At 46.3% G+C, this 18,754-nt stretch overlaps 1 protein-coding gene across 2 annotated transcripts in view; it reads left to right on the forward strand.

Annotated features, from left to right (window-relative positions):
* The first annotated feature begins 2,764 nt into the window (after nt 1-2,764).
* The window catches only part of BTBD8 (BTB domain containing 8), a 114,326-nt gene continuing 98,336 nt past the window's right edge, over nt 2,765-18,754 (forward strand). For both annotated transcript variants that reach the window (XM_089668935.1, XM_089668936.1), the window contains exons 1-2: nt 2,765-3,128; nt 8,531-8,713. In XM_089668935.1, the coding sequence (XP_089525061.1) occupies nt 3,019-3,128; nt 8,531-8,713 (293 nt within the window). In that variant the 5' untranslated portion in view covers nt 2,765-3,018. The remainder of the gene's footprint in view (nt 3,129-8,530; nt 8,714-18,754) is intronic.

Here is an 18,754-nt window from a genome sequence, read left to right on the forward strand (position 1 = left end):
TTTCACACAAATAGAGCTTTCTTTCGGTGTAATTTGATCACCTGTGCGATTTTTATTTTTCACGCTATAAACAAAAAAACGCCAAAAATTTTGAAGAAAAACAATATTTTTTATTTTCAGCTTAAAAAAATATATAGTAAACTCAAAGTTGGTTATAAATTTAGGCCAAAATGTATTCTGCTACATGTTTTTGGTAAAAAAAATCCCAATAAGTGTATATTGATTGCTTTGTGTGGAAGTTATAGCGTCTACAAACTATGGTATAAATACTGCAATTTTCGCCATTTTTCTGCTATACAGCGCTGCGCTAGTTTAACGGACAATTGCGCGGTCATGCAATACGGTACATAAATGAAATTTACATCCTTTTTTTCCCCACAAATTCTTTCTTTCTTTCGGTGGTATTTGATCGCCCGTGCGGTTTTTATTTTTTGCGCTATAAAAAAAAAAGGCTGACAATTTTGAGGAAAAAAAAACAATATTTTGGACTTTTTGCTATAAAACATGTCCAGTAAAAAAAAATGCAAAAATCAAATTTAGTCATAAATTTCTGCCAAAATGCATTCTGCGACGTCTTAGCTAAAAAAAAAACCAATACGTGTAAATTAATTGGTTTACGTGAAAGTTATAGCGTTTACAAATGGCAGGAAAGATACTGGGATTTTTAGGGTTTTTTTTATACTAATAATGGCGGCGATCAGCAAATTATGGTGGCGATCAGGGACCTATGGCAGCGACTAGCGACTTATGGTGGGACTGCGGGACTGCGGCGGACATTCTGACATTGGGGGGTACTGACTTGGGGTCACTGACATCCCCAAAAACACTAATACAGTGATCAGTGCAAAAAAAAACCACTGACACTGTACTAATGGCAATGGGGAGGAAGGGGTTAACTTTATTTAGCAGGGAAGGGTTATAGGAGTGAGGGGAGTGTTTTACTAGGGGGCATGGGTGTGTACTGGGCGGGACAAGGCTGATCGAGAAAGTGAAACTATTCTTTCTTGATCAGCTCATCCTCGAGCTGACAGAGAGGTGACAGACAGCACAGCTACTGCAGCTGTGCTCTCTGTCACCGTTTACCGCCGATCGCCGGGACATAGCCGCTAACGAGCGGCTGTGACCCGGCAACTAACATCTGCGGCGGTGATCCACAGGACAAATAGGGCGGCAGCGTGCCTCGCGCGTGCCCCCTATTTGTTTACAAAACACACGTTTTAAAACATGGTTTTGCCTGTGAGTGCCGCCCTGCCACCGTATATGTACAGTGGCTGGGTGGCATGCGGCTAGTGTCTAGCTGTGAATGGTAACAGCTAATCACATGCACATGTCATGTGATTAGCCATGGCCAAATCACAGCTAGGCACAAAAAAAAAGAACCCTGATTGAATCGATGTCATTCAGGTAAATGCTTGCTTATAGCAAAGTAATTCTTTGCTATAAGCAAATTGTGTAAAATAAAAAAAATAAAAAAAAATACTGATCACTTCCCCAAAGTAGTACAATGTTACTATGGTAACATTGTACTACTTTGGTCATAGTGAAATATGAAAAAAAAATCTTAAAAAAAAGAAAAAATTAAAAAAAAAAAATAAAAAAAATATATTTTTTTCATACTGTCACCAGTCAGTGTCCCTGATCACCGCCATGCCAGTTATATGATGACGCTGTACTGCACTGGTGACAGTATGTAAAAAAAAAAAATAGTGAAACTAATTTTTTTAATTTTTTCATTTTCCGAAAAATTATGACAAAAAAATACAAATTCAAAAAACTCGCCATGCCTCTTATGAAGTACGTCGGACTGTCTACTCTGCAAAAAGGGGTCATTTGATATCTGTACTGTTCTGACATTCTTGGACCTCAAGAAATTAGTTTGGCTGTCAGTACTTCAGGATTGATCAATATTCAGATCTATCCCATAGTTTGTGAACTCTATAACTTTCCTACAAACTAAAAAATACATCCTAATTTGGGTTATTTTCACCAAAGACATGTAGCAGAATACATCTTGGCCTAAATTTATGAAGAACAATTATTTATTTGCAAACTTTTATAACAGAAACAAAGAAAAATGTGTTTTTTTCAAAATTTTTGGTCTTTTTTTGTTAATTTAGCAAAAAATAAAAACCCCAGCGGTGATTAAATACCACCAAAAGAAAGCTCTAGTTTTGTGAAGAAAATTATAAAATTTTAGTTTGGGTACAGTGTTGTATGACCGCAATTGTCATTCAAAGTGTGAGAGCGCTGAAACCTGAAAACTGGCCTGGGCAGGAAGGGGGTAAAATGCCCGGTATTGAAATGGTTAAAGGTCAGCAGATACAGTTTTTGTAGCTGCTGACATTTATTTATTTTTTTCAGCTGGAACTCCGCAGTAATGTAATTGTCAGTAGAAGCCTTTGACAGGAAATGCTTGTAATTATACTTCAGGGTACCACAGTAACATCTGACAAGATCTACAAACACGGACACAGCAGACTTTGTGAAAACTAATATTTGTGTCATTCTCAGAACGTTTGGCCAGGGCTGTATAACATTGGTCTGGACTGGAGGTGGTTAACAGAAACTGAATGGAAGTAGGATCATGGGAACAAAAGTCTGGTCATTGGAGAGTTAACAAATGATTCTTTCCCGCCCTGCAGCCACCTGCTCTCCTCTAACCAATTAGAGAACGGGACCGGCCAACTAGGCGCTTCTTATTGGTCAGTCGCGATGTTTAGGGGCGTTACTTCCGGACCTGACCTCATCCAGCCGGGTTGGAGTTTGTATTCGAAAACAAAGTGGACGGTACTGCTGGCTGTGCTTCGTCATTGGTCGGGCGCCCTGCTGTGTCCGGGTCGGGCTGCTCCCTGTCGTAGTGTACGGCTCTCCTCCATAGCCGGCTGGAGCTCCTGTCATGAGAGGGAGGATAGAGCAGCCTGTTGCTGTGGTGATGGAGGCAGTGTGTGCCTAGGTGGCAGTGTCTGTAGATTGCTGATGGTGTCTGGGGGATCTCTGCGTGTCTAATGTCTCCTGGAGATGGCATCTGCTGCCCAGGGAGATCTGAGGGGCTTCCGTGCCAAGGAAGGGGCTGAGCGGCGCAGACTTCGAGATCTCCTGTGTGACCAGCTCAGCAGAGATGTGCTCAGGTAATGTGCACATACATTGTTCTATGGACCTGGTGTCTGCAGAGTGCCGGACACAGCTCAGCCTCTGCTGGCATTGCAGTCTTCAGGCATAGGGCTCATGGACACATCTGGGTGTTCAGCGTATGTCTGCACTTTGCATCCCATGTGACACAATCAATGACAGGCTGTCAGGCTCTGCACTTGTGATTGGCTGGCAATAGGGACAGATGAGTGTCACTACAGCATCTGCCAGCCTGTCATTGATCTGTACATGTGCAAGGCACAGAAATAGGCCTCTTGTACATGGGCCTCATCTCAGGCCTGGCTCCTGACTTTTCCAGAAGGTGCAGGTGATTATTACAGGCACTTATATAGCAAAATCAGTTTACTCAGCACTTTACATATATATTGTACATTCACATCAGTCCCTAACCCTCAAGGGGCGTACAATCTAAAGTCCCTAACTTACATTCACACATACACATACCAGGACCAATTTAGACAGGAGCCAATTAACCTACCATCATGTCTTTGGAGTGTGGGAGGAAACCAGAGTACCCGGAGGAAACCTACACAGGCACAGAGAGAACATGCAAACTCCAGGCAGGTGGTGCCGTGATTGGGGTTCAAACCAACGACCCTAGTACTGCCAGGCAGAAGTGTTAACCATTTAGCCACTGTGGTGATGTCACTGCTTCTCTTGACACTTGAGATCCCACATGAATTCAGGAATGCAATGGGTTGAGAAGCTTTCTCTCAGAATTCTAAGCACCCAGCTGTCCCAGGAGGCAGTGCTGAGACATCACCCTTGCCTCCTGGGATCATTAGCCATTGGGATTTTATTTCTCTTAATATTGTTTGGGCAATAGAAAAGCTGACCTACCCTCCCCCCCTATAATAGTGCACTATACCCACTTGCCCTCCAGAGGATTTACCCCCCCCTTCCTGGCCAGGCCATTTTTTGCGATACAGTGCTGTTACTTCAACTGACAATTGCAACACTGCACCCAAATGAAATCTGGCTTTTTTTTTCTTTTCTTTTTTTTTTTTATTTTGTACCACAAATAGAGCTTTCTTTCAGTGATATTTGAACATCTCTGCGTTTATTTTTGCGCTATAAACAAAAAAAAACTGACAATTTTGAAAAAAAAAATATTTCTGACTCTTTGCTATAAAGCATATCCAGTCAAAAAAATGTTAAAAATCAAATTTAGTCATAAATTTAGGCCAAAATGTATTCTGCTACATGTATATGCTTAAAAAAAAAAACAAAATCCCAATACGTGTAAATTATTGGTTTACATGAAAGTTATTGCATCTACAAATGGCTGTATATATACTGGAATTTTTTTTTATACTAGTAATGGTGGCGATCAGCGACTTATAGCGGGTATTCTGACACTAACTGCCACTGACATCCCCACTGACACTAATACAGTGATCAGTGCTAATAAAAAGCACTGACACTGTACTAATGACACTGGACAGGAAGGGGTTAACATCTGGGTTGATCAAAGGGTTAACTGTGTGCTGTCTTACTATGTGTACTGTGAGTGATTTACTGTGTAAGCAGCTGCTTTGTATTGCTCTGCTATGCAAAGCAAAACAAAGCAGCATGCTGGAGCTGACAGGGGAGAGTCTGTATTGTTTACATATAGACCTCTCCCCTGTCAGTGTTCTTTGGCGATCACTGGGTGCAGGCTGGGAATCTCCAGCCGGGACCCAGTTATCGATATCCGTAGCCACCAATGGCGGCGTGGGTAGGGCGGTGCACACACCCCCTACCTGGAAATGGAAAATCATGTGTATATATACGCGATTTTCCGCAGCCCTGCTGCCCTGTAGCAGTATTTGTGCTATAAGGTGGCGGGAAAGCGGTTAAAGTGTGACTGTCCTATGAACAAAACGAACTCTGGTCCATCATCCCCACACTCATTAACCACAAGCCTACCGGGCACTTATACCCCCTTCCTGCCCAGGCCAATTTCCAGCTTTCAGCGCTGTCACACTTTGACAATTGTGCGGTCAAACAACACTGTACCCATATGAAATTTTTATCATTTTTTTGTGACAGAGCTTTATTTTGGTTGTATTTAATCACCTCTGGGTTTTTTATTTTTTCTTAAACCAAAAACCACTGAACAATTTGAAAAAAAAATGTTTTTTCTTAGTTTTTGTTATAAATATTGTAAATAAGTGATTTTTCTCCTTCACTGATGTGCGTTAATGAGGCTGCACTGATGGGCACTGATGAGGAGGCACTGGTAGGTGGCACTGATGGGCATTGACAGGCATCACTGATGGGCACTGAAGGCAGCACTGATACATGGCATTGTTAGGCGGCACTGACTGGCACTGATAGGTGGCAGTGATTGGCAGCACTGATAGGTGGCAGTGATTGGCAGCACTGATTGGCATTGATAGGTGGCACTGACTGGCACTGATGGGTGACACTGAAAGGCAGCTCAGATGGGCACTGATATGTGGCATTGATGTGCACTGATATGTGGCACTGATGGACACTGACAGGTGGCACTGCTGGGGCTACATTGATCATCAGGGCACACTGATCATCAGTGCCCTGATGATCAGTGTACATGTCCCCTCTGCCGAAAGCCGATTACCAGCTCTCCTCTCCTCTCGAGCTGTCAGCTTGACAGCTCGAGAGGAGAAAAATGCCAATAACCGGCATTTCCCTGTTTATATGTGATCAGCTGTGATTGGACACAGCTGATCACATGACCGAGCCGACATCTTTGGCTCTTTCAGTGATCCGCGGTGTCCGAGGGACACAGCGCATCGCCACGCTGCATGCTCCCTGCACGCTCCTCTCAGAACGAGAAAACCACCTTGCGCCCGTCCTATTACTATATGGCGGGCGGGACGTGGTTAAAGTATATGTAAACTCTCACCTTGTAAAACAACTTTATTCTATTTAGGCCGAGGTTCAAACTAGGAACCAAATGTGAATCGCACTGCATTCCTGTGCAATTCACAATTGATTTTTGCGTGGCGATTTGAGCCCATTCATTTGAATGACTCAAATTGCACCAAAAAGGTGCCTGCAGAATTTTTGGGAACGCACTATAACACATGATATAAAATGACCATGCGATCCGCTTCCAGTGTGTTCCCAAAAACCTCCATGGTGTGAATGCAGTGCGATTTGATTTTGGCTCAGGCAAGCACTGCATTTGGGGTATCCTTTAACTTTGAATTGATACCTGCAGCAGATTGCAAAACACAGTGCATTTGCAGTGCGGTGCAGGAAACGCATGGGTTTCACAGTATTTTCCGCACCACTAGTGTGAACCTAGGGCTAAAATAAATAAGTGAAAGGCAAAATATTTGTGTATAGAAACAAAAAGCATTATAAATTCCTTTTTTCACTCCTTTATAAGTGATCAGATACCCTCTAAGCTCCTTAGGCAGCTGAAAACTGAGTGCTGGGAAAGGAGCAACAGCAGTGCACTGAATTTACCAGTGAAAGACTGCAGGGGGGCATGTGAGCACAAGTCTTATCATTGAAGGAGAGCACACTATGTTCCCAGTACAGCTAGAAAACTGACCATGCTGTGCTCTCATGCCTAGTGCAGTCAGTTTTTAACGGAAAGCAGAGGGACTGGCAGGAATACCAAAGATTTCACACAAAGGAAGCAATACAAAGAGAACCGGATACTATTTCATACAAATACATGGTACAGCAGCCATATATCAGAAATATACAATATTGGGTTTACATATCCTTTACCCACCTCCCGCCTGCCATATAGTACAATGACGGGTGCAAGGCGGTTCCCTTGTTCTGGGAGGACGTCATATGACGTCCTCCCATTCTAACCGTGCATGCACGGCTCCGGGAGCGCGCGGCGATCGGCGGTGCGCTGTGTCCCTTAGACACAGCGGATCAACGGAAACAGCCGAAGATGTTGGCTCGGTCATATGATCAGCTGTGTCCAATCACAGCTGATCACATGTAAACAGGGAAATGCCGGTTATCGGCATTTCTCTCCTCGCGAGCTGTCACACTGACAGCTCGAGACGAGAGCAGAGCCGGTAATCGGCATTCCTCGGAGGGGACATGTACACAGATCATCAGAGCACTGCTGATCAGTGTGCCCTGATGATCTGTGTAGCCACAGCAGTGCCACCTGCCAGTGTCCATCAGTGCCAGCTGTCAGTGCCTATCAGTGCCGCCTATCAGTGCCACCTATCAATGCCTATCAGTGCCGCCTATCGGTGCCATATGAGTGCTGCCTTTCAGTGCCCATCAGTGATGCCTGTCAGTGCCAACTACCAGTGCCTCCTCATAAGTGCCACCTATCAGTGCAGCCTATCAGTGCCCATCACTGAAGCCTCATTAGTGCACATCAGTGAAGGAGAAAAATCCCTTATTTACAAAAATTTATAACAAAAACTAAGAAAAAATTTTTTTTTTTTTTTTTTTCACAATTTTCAGTTGTTTTTGGTTTAGGAAAAAATAAAAAACCCAGAGGTGATTAAATACCACCAAAAGAAAGCTCTACCTGTCACAAAAAAATTATAAAAATGTCAAATGGGTACAGTGTTGCATGCCTGTGCAATTGTCATTCAAAGTGTGACAGCGCTGAAATCTGGAAATTGGACTGGGCAGGAAGGGGGTATAAGTGCCCAGTAGGCTAGTGGTTAAATAAAGGCACAGAGCTTGGATGCATTGTGGATGGACCAATGTTCCCAGTCTATCAGGCAGGTGGTTCTCCCATTCAAATAACTGGGCTCTACCATTAATGGGAATGTAAACCTTTAATAGGTCTCTTTTATGACACTGTTATTTTTTCTTCGGAGTGTGGCAGCTAATGAGTCAGCAACTCTCAGACTTCAATTGACCTCTGATCACTTGTACTGGAGTTGTCAAGCAACAGCAAAGTAATAGATAAATAAGAGGAACCTTTACATTTTTCATGTGTAAGCTTTAACGGTTACAATAATTTAGACATTAATAATTAAACTATTGCTTAAACTCAGTTGTTTCCAGTTCTGATTAATATTTGATGGAATGGAGTCTTTTAGACTATTTCATCACTTTAGATTACTCCATCGTACACTCAATATAGATAGCTGTTGATAAAAACAATTTTAGATGTGGTCAGGAGTTTTCCATATTTGTGTCATTTGTTAAACTGTGTGACAGGCCTTTTGAACGGTGCAAACACCTCCCTCTCCTCATCTCATAAAATAGGGGGATGCGTTTTGTAGTTCAGCGTGTTTCAGATTTTAGAACAACAGAGTTACAACTCACTAGATTTCTGGCAGGATTAACTGTGTTTGGTTTTTTTGTTTTTCATTTATTGAACAAATATAACAAAATGCTTTCAATGGTAGAAGAAATTACAAAGTTTGTTAATGTTTATGTCCACATTCACTAACCTGTTATATTTCTACAGACTTTTAAATGAAGAAATCCACCCAGATCTCACTCTGCATGTTGGGCAAACAACATTTAAAGTGCACAAGGCTGTTCTCTGGGCAAGAACTCCAAAATTCTATAGGTATATTATACAAAAGGCCACAGAAGACACACTTGCCGTGCAGCATGTGGAGCCAACTGAAATAAAGGGATTTTTAAAGTAAGTTGCTCAGTGTCAGATTGTTGAATTACTCTGTAAAAAGTATATACAGTGGATGCATACTCTATGCAAGTAAAGTGGAACTTTAGTCAGAAAATAAAGTCCTGCTAGATCACTTTAGCTTGGCTCCTTTTGCAGGTATAGTTATGTAAAACATTTAAAATAAGTGCCTAAACTGTTTAAAATCCAGTAATATTCTCTCACCCTGTGCTGCACATGCTCAGTTGCTTTTTTCTTTTTTTTTTGGCACTGCTGAAAATGTAGACTCTGATCTGCTGACAGCCTAAATATTTACTGCTGCTCAGAGGTTCTAGGCTTCAGCAAAATGTCAGCCTCCAGCAAGAAACAGGAGCAATGATTGAGCCAATTTACAGCACACAGTACGTTTGGTAGCTTAATTATTAATTTGAAATGTATGTTCCTTGCCAAAGAACATTATTTTTTTACCAGGTTGTTATGGGTAAAGTTCCACTTTAAAGCAGAACTTCAGGGAAGCAGTTGAAACCAGCATATGGAGGCTGTATCCCTAAATAATGGATATACATTTGTCCATCCAGTTTTTAGATATACACAGTTGTGCCAGACAGCAAAGCTAAATTGATGACCTGACATTCCTCATCTGCAGTTATTGCACACCAACCATGTATGTACAAAATACCTGATAGGCTGTGTGCTGTGCTGGAGAAGTATCAGGTTCTTTGTACATCAAATGCCAACATAGGCCTTGCTGCCCTCCAAAGGTTGGGGGAAACATAGAAGAGTCACTGTAAAACAAGGGGAAACAGGGCACACCAACCTCGTGCATTACCTGAGCAGTAACTTTAAGTTAAAAGTGTACAGTTAGGTCCATATATATTTGGACACAGGCACAATTTTAGTTTTTCTTTTTATGTATTTACCAAAACATATTCAAGCTATAGTTCTATAATGGATATGGGCTGAAAGTGCACACTCTCAGGTTTAATTTAAGGGTATGTACATCCAAATTGGAGGAAGGGTTTAGGAATTGCAGCTCTTAAGAGTAGCTATCCCCCCTTTTTCAAGGGACCAAAAGTAATTGGACTATTGAATATAATCATAAAATGTTCATTTTTAATATTTTGTTGAGAATCCTTTTACTGGCAATGACTGCCTGAAGTATAGAACCCATGGACATTACCAAAGACTGGGTTTCCTCCTTTCTGATGCTTTGCCAGGCTCTAACTGCAGCTGTCTTCAGTTGTTCTTTGTCTGTGGGTCTTTCTGCCTTTTTAGTTTTGCCTTCAGCACGTGAAATGCATGCTCAATTTGGTTGAGATCAGGTGATTGACTCGACCATTGCAGAATATTCCACTTCTTTTCCTTCAAAAGCTCCTGGGTTGCTTTTGCAGTGTATTTTGGATCATTGGCCATCTGTGCTGTGAAGCACTGTCCAATCAACTTTGCTGCTATTGGCTGAATCTGGGCTGACAGTATATCTCTAAACACTGCAGAGTTCATCCGGCTGCTTCTGTCTTCTGTCACATCATCATAAACACCAATGACCTAGTGCCACTGGAAGCCATGCAAGCCCATGTCATCACACTGCCTCCACCATGTTTTACAGATGACGTTGTGTTCTTTGGATCATGAGCTGTTCCAAGCCTTCTCCACACTTATTTTTCTTCCCATCATTCTGGTACAGATTAATCTTAGTTTCATCCGTCCAAAGAATGCTTTTCTAGTCTGGCTTTTTTAGATGTCTTTTGGCAAAGTCTAATCTGGCTTTTCTATTCTTCAGGCTTATGAATGGTTTGCACCTTGTGGTGAACCCTCTGTATTTGCTCTTGTGAAGTCTTCTCTTGATTGTAGACTTTGACAATGAAACACCCACCTCCTGGAGAGTGTCCTTCACTTGTCTGGATGTTCTGAATGGGTTTTTCTTTACCATAGAGAGTATCCTGCGACCATCCACCACTGTTGTCTTCCGTGGACATCCATGCCTTTTTTATGTTGCTGAGCACACCAGTGCATTCTTATTTCCTCAGAATGTACCAAACTGTTGATTGGGCCACTCCTAATGTTGCTGCTATCTCTCTGATGGATTTGTTTCATTTTTGAAGCCTTACAATGGCCTGTTTCACTTGCATGAACAGCTCCTTTGAATGCATGATATACAGTGCATCTAGAAAGTCCTCGAGTCATTTGAAGTATGATGCTACAAGCTTGGCACACTTATTTTTGGGCAATTTCTCCCATTCTTTGCAGTACCCCTCCAGCTCCATCAGGTTGGATGGGATCGTTGGTGCACAGCCATTTTCAGATCTCTCCAGAGATGTTCAATCGAGTTCAAGTCTGGACTCTGGTTGGAGGACATTCACAGAGTTGGCCCATAGCCACTTCTTTGTTATGTGGGCTGTGTGCTTAGGGTTGTTGTCCTGTTGAAAGATGAACCGTCGCTCCAGTCTAAGTTCCAGAGCGCTCTGGAACAGGTTTTCATCAAAGATATCTCTGTACATTGCTGCACTCATCTTTCCTTCGATCCGGACTAGTCTCCCAGTTCCTGCCTCTGAAAAACATCCCCTCAGTATGATGCTGCCACCACCATGCTTCACTGTAGGTATGGTATTGGCTAGGTGGTGAGCGGTGCCTGGTTTCCTCCAGACATGACGCTTGGCATTCAGGCCAAAGAGTTCAACCTTTGTTTCATCAGACCAGACAGTTTTTTGTTCCTCATGGTCTGAGAGTCCCTCGGGTGCCTTTTGGCAACTCCATGCGGGCTGCTATTTGCCTTTTACTGAGGAGTGGCTTCCATCTGGCCACTCTACCATACAGGCCTGATTTGTGGAGTGCTGCAGAGATGGTTGTCCTTCTGGAAGGTTCTCCTCTCTCAACAAAGAAACTCTGGATCTCTTTCAGAGTGACCATCAGGTGCTTTGTTACCTCCCTGGCTAAGGTCCTTCTCCCTGGATTGCTCATTTTAGCCAGGCGGCCAGCTCTAGGAAGATTCCTGGTGGTTCCATTTGCGGATGATGGAAGCCACTGTGCTCTTTGGGACGTTCAATGCTGCAGAAATTTTTCTGAACCCTTCCCCAGATCTGTGCCTTGATACAATCCTGTCTCGGAGGTCTACGGAAAATTCATTGGACTAAATGGCTTGGTTTGAGCTGTGGGACCTTTTTTATATAGACAAGTTTATGCCTTTCCTAATCATGTCCAATCAACTGAATTTCCCACAGGTGGACTCCAATCAAGTTGTGGAAACATCTCAAGGATGATCAGTGGGAACAGAATGCACCAGCGCTAAATTTTGAGTGTCATGGCAAAGGCAAAGATTTCAAAACTTCTTTCACGTTGTCATTATGGGGTATTGTTTGTAGAATGTTGAGGGGAAAAAATGAATTTAATCCATTTTGTAATAAGGCTGTAACAAAATGTGGCAAAACGTAAGTGTTGTGAATACTTTCTGGATGCACTGTAGGTTCACAGCAATAGATTCCAAATGCAAATGCCACACTTCGAATCAACTCCAGACATTTTACTTGCTTAATTGATGAAGAAATAACAGAGCAGCCCATACCTGACCATGAAACAGCTTTTGATTCAGTTGTCCAATTACTTTTGGTCCCTTGAAAAAGGGGGAATGGCTACTCTTAAGAGCTGTAATTCCTAAACCCTTCCTCCAATTTGGATGCACATACCCTCTGTAAGGGACCGCCCGGCGGTACCACTAGCACTCCACTGGTCGGATGCTCCCAGCGCACGGAGTCTAAGCCCCAGGGTACTTGTTCACCAGGGCCCCTGATGGTGGGGATGGACTTGGAGTACCCCAGGACCAGGTCGTGACTACTGAGGACACCCGTCAGTGGTAGGGGTATTCGCCAGGGGCTCCCACGGGAGAGAGCCAGGTATGAGGAGGTCTGGAGACCCCGTAGAGAGGGACGGATGGATGGCTGAGCAGGAGCAGGGTCATACAAGCCGGGTCGGTAACTATGGGAACGGTGCGGTACAGAGCAGCGGGCAGAGAATAGTCGGGTCACACGCCAGGTCAGCAACAGCAGGTCAGATCCAATAGGGGGCATACAGGAGAGAGGTCAGGCAAGCAAGGGTCAAAACAGGAGAAAACAGCAAGGTCAGGGCACAATCCGGGTCAGCAACTTACTTCAGACAGGTTCACAGGATACAAAAGACCAAAAGGCACTGAATGACAGCTCAGGGCCGTTTAAATATCCCGCCCTGCGCTGTCATTGGTGCCAGGCGCGCGCCCGCGGTCACTACTGCGCATGCGCGAACCTGATTGCCGCGGTCGGCCAAGTCCTGGCGCTCGCGTACAGGGAGGTGTACTGCGCCTGCGCCGGGACCAGCGGCGCGACGATCCCCGACATTTCCCCCCCCCCCCTACGGGCAACCTCCGGATGCCCACCCGATCTCTCCACCACGGGTGATCACGAAGAAACTCCCGGACTAGTCTAGGTGCGTGGACATTATGAGCCGGTTCCCAGGAATTGTCCTCAGGACCATAGCCCTTCCACTTAATTAGGAATTGGGTCTGGCCCCCCCTTCTTCGGCACTTAAGGATCGTTTCCACCTCAAATTCCTCTTGTCCTTCGACCGTTATGGCCTCAGGGGGTCTGGATTCTCGTTCTGGGAAGGCATCTGGGATCACTGGCTTCAGCAGAGATACATGGAAAACTGGATGCATTCTGAACGTGGCCGGAAGGATCAGCTCATATGCCACTTCGTTGACCATCCGCTTTACCTGAAAAGGCCCCACAAATTTAGGTCCCAATTTTTTCGAGGGACAAAGCATCTTTAAGTTGGTTGTGGCCAACCACACCTTCTGCCCAGGCCGCAACGCCAAATCCCCTCTTCGTTTCTTGTTAAACTCCTTCTTATTGTCCTCTTGGGCCCGAGCGATGGCTTCCTGGAGTAATTTGTTATTGACGGAGAAGAAGGTCAACGCATCCTGCGTGGCTGGAACTGGGCATTCAGAGACCAAGTCAGGGAGAAAGACCGGGTGAAACCCATAATTCGAAAAGAATGGGGACTGCCCCGTTGCCGAATGGCTTGCGTTGTTATAAGCGAACTCCGCCAGGGGTAAAAGAGACAGCCAATCATCCTGCAGGAAAGACGTGTAGCAACGCAAGTATTGCTCCAGGGTCTGGTTCGTCCTCTCGGTCTGACCGTTGGTCTGAGGGTGGAACGCGGAGGAGAGGGACAACTTGATGTCCAGGGCCTTGCACAGAGCCCTCCAAAACTTAGATGTAAACTGGACCCCTCGATCAGAGACGATGTCCTCGGGTACTCCATGAAGTCTAACGATCTCCCGGATAAATATTCGCGCCGTCTCGGTTGCTGACGGAGTCTTCCTTAGTGGCACAAAGTGAGCCATCTTGGATAGGCGATCAATAACCACCAGAATTGCTGTGTGGTCTTGTGACGGTGGGAGCTCGACTATGAAGTCCATCGCGATCTTCTGCCAAGGCCGTTCGGGAATCGGCAAAGGTCGCAACAGCCCCCAGGCTTTGCTCCTTGACGGTTTGCTCTTCTGGCAGATGGTACAGGATCTCACGTAGCGCTTGCAATCCTTAGCCATGTTTGGCCACCAAAACGAGCGCCGGAGAAGCTCCAGAGTCTTGACTGGGCCAAAGTGACCCGCCAGCGGGTGATCGTGGCAATGCCCCAAAACCAGGGTCCGGACTTCCTCAGGTACCATGATAGAATCCTCCTTCCACAGGAGTCCCCCTTTGTTCTGGAGGGATACCCCAACTGGGGTTGGTGTGGCCGTAGATGCTTCTATTAACTTGGAGCGAAGGTCCGACTGGAGCGCCAAGAAGTTCCCTGAGGACAAGATAGTGTCGGGTACCAGTTCTTCTTCGGAGTCCTCAAACATACGAGATAGCGCGTCAGGCTTCGTATTTTTAGATCCGGGCCTGTAAGTAATATGAAAATTGAATCTGGAAAAGAACAGGGCCCATCTTGCCTGCCGTGGGCGTAGACGCTTGGCAGTCCTCAGATATTCCAGATTCTTGTGGTCTGTGAAAATCAATATAGGGTGTGAGGCACCTTCCAGCAGGTATCTCCATTCTTCTAGCGCTGCTTTGATAGCCAGCAGCTCTCGATCCCCGATATCGTAATTCTTCTCTGCTGGGGTGAGTTTCCTCGAGAAGAATGCTACGGGATGGAGTAACTCTTTGGTGCCTTTCCGCTGAGACAGGATGGATCCTACCGCATTCTCCGATGCATCTACCTCCAAGATGTAGGGCAGGGCCGCGTCCGGGTGGCCCAGGATGGGTGCCGAGGTAAACAGCTTTTTCAGAGCTTCGAAAGCTTTTTGAGCCTCTGGTGTCCATTTGAACCGGGTTCCAAGTTTGGTTAGTTGGGTAATGGGGGAGACCAGACCCGAGAAGTTTTTGATGAACTTCCGATAAAAGTTCGCGAACCCTATAAACCGTTGGACACCTTTTTTGTCCGTGGGTTCAGGCCAATCTAAAATTGCAGAGACCTTCTGGGGGTCCATCGCGACCCCCGCAGTGGAGATAATCAGGCCTAGAAACGTGATGCTAGATTGCTCAAAGCAACATTTCTCCGCCTTAGCATATAACCCATGCTGCCGCAATCGCCCCAAAACTTTCGCCACATGTATCCTATGATCCTCTAGAGAGGGTGAAAAAATTAGTATGTCGTCCAAGTAGACCATAACGAAGACATCCAAAAAATCCCTGAAGATGTCGTTCACAAAGTGTTGGAAGGTGGCTGGTGCATTGCACAGCCCAAATGGCATGACCAAGTATTCAAAGTGGCCAAACCGGGTACGGAAAGCAGTTTTCCACTCGTCCCCCTCTCTTATGCGTACCAGGTTATAGGCCCCCCTTAAATCAAGCTTTGTGAAAATAGCCGCAGCCTTTAGGCTCTGAAACAGTTCTGGTACCAATGGCAATGGGTAACGATTTTTTATCGTGACCCTGTTCAGCTCCCGGTAGTCAATACAAGGTCTCAGGGTTTTGTCTTTTTTCTCCACGAAGAAGATTCCCGCTCCTGCTGGAGAAGTGGAGGGGCGGATGAATCCCTTCTGGAGGCTGTCCTCGATATATTCCTTCAGGGCCCCCAATTCAAGCTCAGATAGGGGGAAAATACGCCCAAAAGGGATTTCAGAGCCTGGTAACAGGTCGATTGGACAGTCATACGGGCGGTGGGGGGGCAGAGTGTCGGCTCCCCGCTTACTGAACACATCCAGGAACCCATGATAGGCTGCGGGAATAACCTGTTTCAAGTCGGAGTCTCCTTCGGAGCAAAGGAGAACTCGGGGCCCCGCGGGGCCCGAAGTGCGACAATGTTCCCGACAGTATGGGGAAGGGAACGAGATTGACCCGGTCTCCCAGTCAATCTGGGGGTTATGGGCCTGTAACCATGGGAGCCCCAGAATGACTGGGAAAAGAGGTGATGCAATAGCGTCCAGGCGGAGGAACTCCTGGTGCTGGTTGGCAATGATAGTGGCAATGGGGGGAGTTTCCTGATTAACTACCCCCGATTTTATCTGGGAACCATCAGCCAAAAAGATGTTGAAGCCCTTCTGTCTGTGTTGGAGAGGGATACCCTGTTGGTGAGCAAACTCTAGATCCAGGAAACAGCTGCATGCCCCCGAATAAACTATGGCTGTCACCTCCACGATCTTTCCTGGAAGCTGAAAGGAGAGGGGCACTACTAAGTATTGCGAAGGACAGGTATTGCTAATAGACAAGGAAGAAAAACGGGTGCACTTACTCATTTTTTGAGGGCAGGATCGCACCATATGACCAGCTTCACCGCAGTAAAGGCAGAGGTTCTGGGCTCGTCTGCGCTGGCGTTCCTCCGGTGATAATTTAGGCCGTGCCAGACCTAGCTGCATAGGTTCCGGAACATCTCCTGGTGGTGGGTTCTGGATGCTTTGTCGGGTTGGTGGGCTGGGGCCTAGGAATGGACCCCAGGTATTTCCGCGACCCTGGCCGGACCTCTCAAGCCTGCGTTCCCGCAGTCTTCGGTCAATCTTAATTGTCAGGGCAATAAGGTCTTCTAGAGACTCGGGAACCTCCACCCGGGCCAACTCATCTTTCAAGGGATCGGAGAGCCCCATACGGAACTGGTGCAATAGAGCGAACTCATTCCAGCGTGTGTCCCCCATCCACCGCCTGAAATCGGAGGCGTATTCCTCTGCCGCCCGCCGGCCCTGTCGGAGCGCATACAAGGTCGCTTCGGCAGAGGCTGCCCGCTGTGGGTCATCATACAAGATGGCCATTGCTTCAAAGAAACTATTGACCGATCCCAGGTGAGGATCATTGTTTCCCCTTAGCCGGTGGGCCCAATCCTGGGGTTCACCCTGTAGTAGTGAAATAATGAATCCTACCTTCACGTTTTCGGTCAGGAAGGTACGGGGTTGTAGCTCAAAGAACAAGAGACAGGAGTCGCGGAATGACCGGAAGCGTGTGCGGTCCCCGTGAAAACGCTCCGGTAGGGGTACTCGGGGTTCTACCATAGGGAGCGGGGCGGAAGCCCCTGAGGCTGGCTCCTGAGCTACCAGGGCCGGGGGTGCAGAAACCGGGGCCTGTGGGGCAGGATCAGAAATAGAGCCAGTCTGGATGTGATTCTCCAGCTGCATGCATCTGTCCTGCAGGACCGTTACGGCCTGCGTCAAAGTAGCTAGGTGCCTGCAAATTTCCTCTAACGGGGAGGGCCCTCCTCTAGGCTCAGTCATGGCCTTTTGGTACTGTAAGGGACCGCCCGGCGGTACCACTAGCACTCCACTGGTTGGATGCTCCCAGCGCACGGAGTCTAAGCCCCAGGGTACTTGTTCACCAGGGCCCCTGATGGTGGGGATGGACTTGGAGTACCCCAGGACCAGGTCGTGACTACTGAGGACACCCGTCAGTGGTAGGGGTATTCGCCAGGGGCTCCCACGGGAGAGAGCCAGGTATGAGGAGGTCTGGAGACCCCGTAGAGAGGGACGGATGGATGGATGGATGGCTGAGCAGGAGCAGGGTCATACAAGCCGGGTCGGTAACTATGGGAACGGTGCGGTACAGAGCAGCGGGCAGAGAATAGTCGGGTCACACGCCAGGTCAGCAACAGCAGGTCAGATCCAATAGGGGGCATACAGGAGAGAGGTCAGGCAAGCAAGGGTCAAAACAGGAGAAAACAGCAAGGTCAGGGCACAATCCGGGTCAGCAACTTACTTCAGACAGGTTCACAGGTTCACAGGATACAAAAGACCAAAAGGCACTGAATGACAGCTCAGGGCCGTTTAAATATCCCGCCCTGCGCTGTCATTGGTGCCAGGCGCGCGCCCGCGGTCACTACTGCGCATGCGCGAACCTGATTGCCGCGGTTGGCCAAGTCCCGGCGCTCGCGTACAGGGAGGTGTACTGCGCCTGCGCCGGGACCAGCGGCGCGACGATCCCCGACACCCTCAAATTAAACCTGAGAGTGTGCACTTTCAGCCCATATCCATTATATAACTATAGCTTGAATATGTTTTGGTAAATACCTGGAAAAAAACTAAAATTGTGCCTGTGTCCAAATATATACCTAACTGTATGTATATACTTGCAAACAACTGTGGTAACAAAAGTGTATCAAGATCCAAAGCAACCTAATCAGCTCCCAAACATGGCTGAACCCTCCAGATACTGACGCGTTTCAAGAGGTGATTGCCTCTTCCTCAGAGCCACTGAGAGAGTGGTCACTTTGGATCTTGATATGCTTTTGACTTAAAGTTACTTCTCAGGTAATGCACTAGGCTGGTGCACCCTCTTTTCCCTTGTTTTACAATAACTCATTGGCAGACTGGGCTTGCAATGTAATGTCATTCAGTTTGTGTGGGTTTAGGCAACGGAGGACTGACCAGTCACGCTGAGGTGATTAAAGAGGGCTTATCACAAGACTGTATTGAAGACTTCTGGAACTAGGGATGTGTTCTGAGATTTATTGTTTTTATAAAGCTATCAAGCGAGTATGTACTGGGAGCAGCAAAAGAGATTAACCAATTAAAATAAACTTGGCTTGCCTTTTTATGCTGACCTTCTGGTGGTGAGTGCACATACAAACTTA

This window comes from Staurois parvus, unplaced genomic scaffold (assembly GCF_062004578.1).
Source record: "Staurois parvus isolate SC_StPar_1 unplaced genomic scaffold, SC_StPar_1.0 ptg000066l, whole genome shotgun sequence".
NCBI classification, from domain to species: Eukaryota; Metazoa; Chordata; class Amphibia; order Anura; family Ranidae; genus Staurois; species Staurois parvus.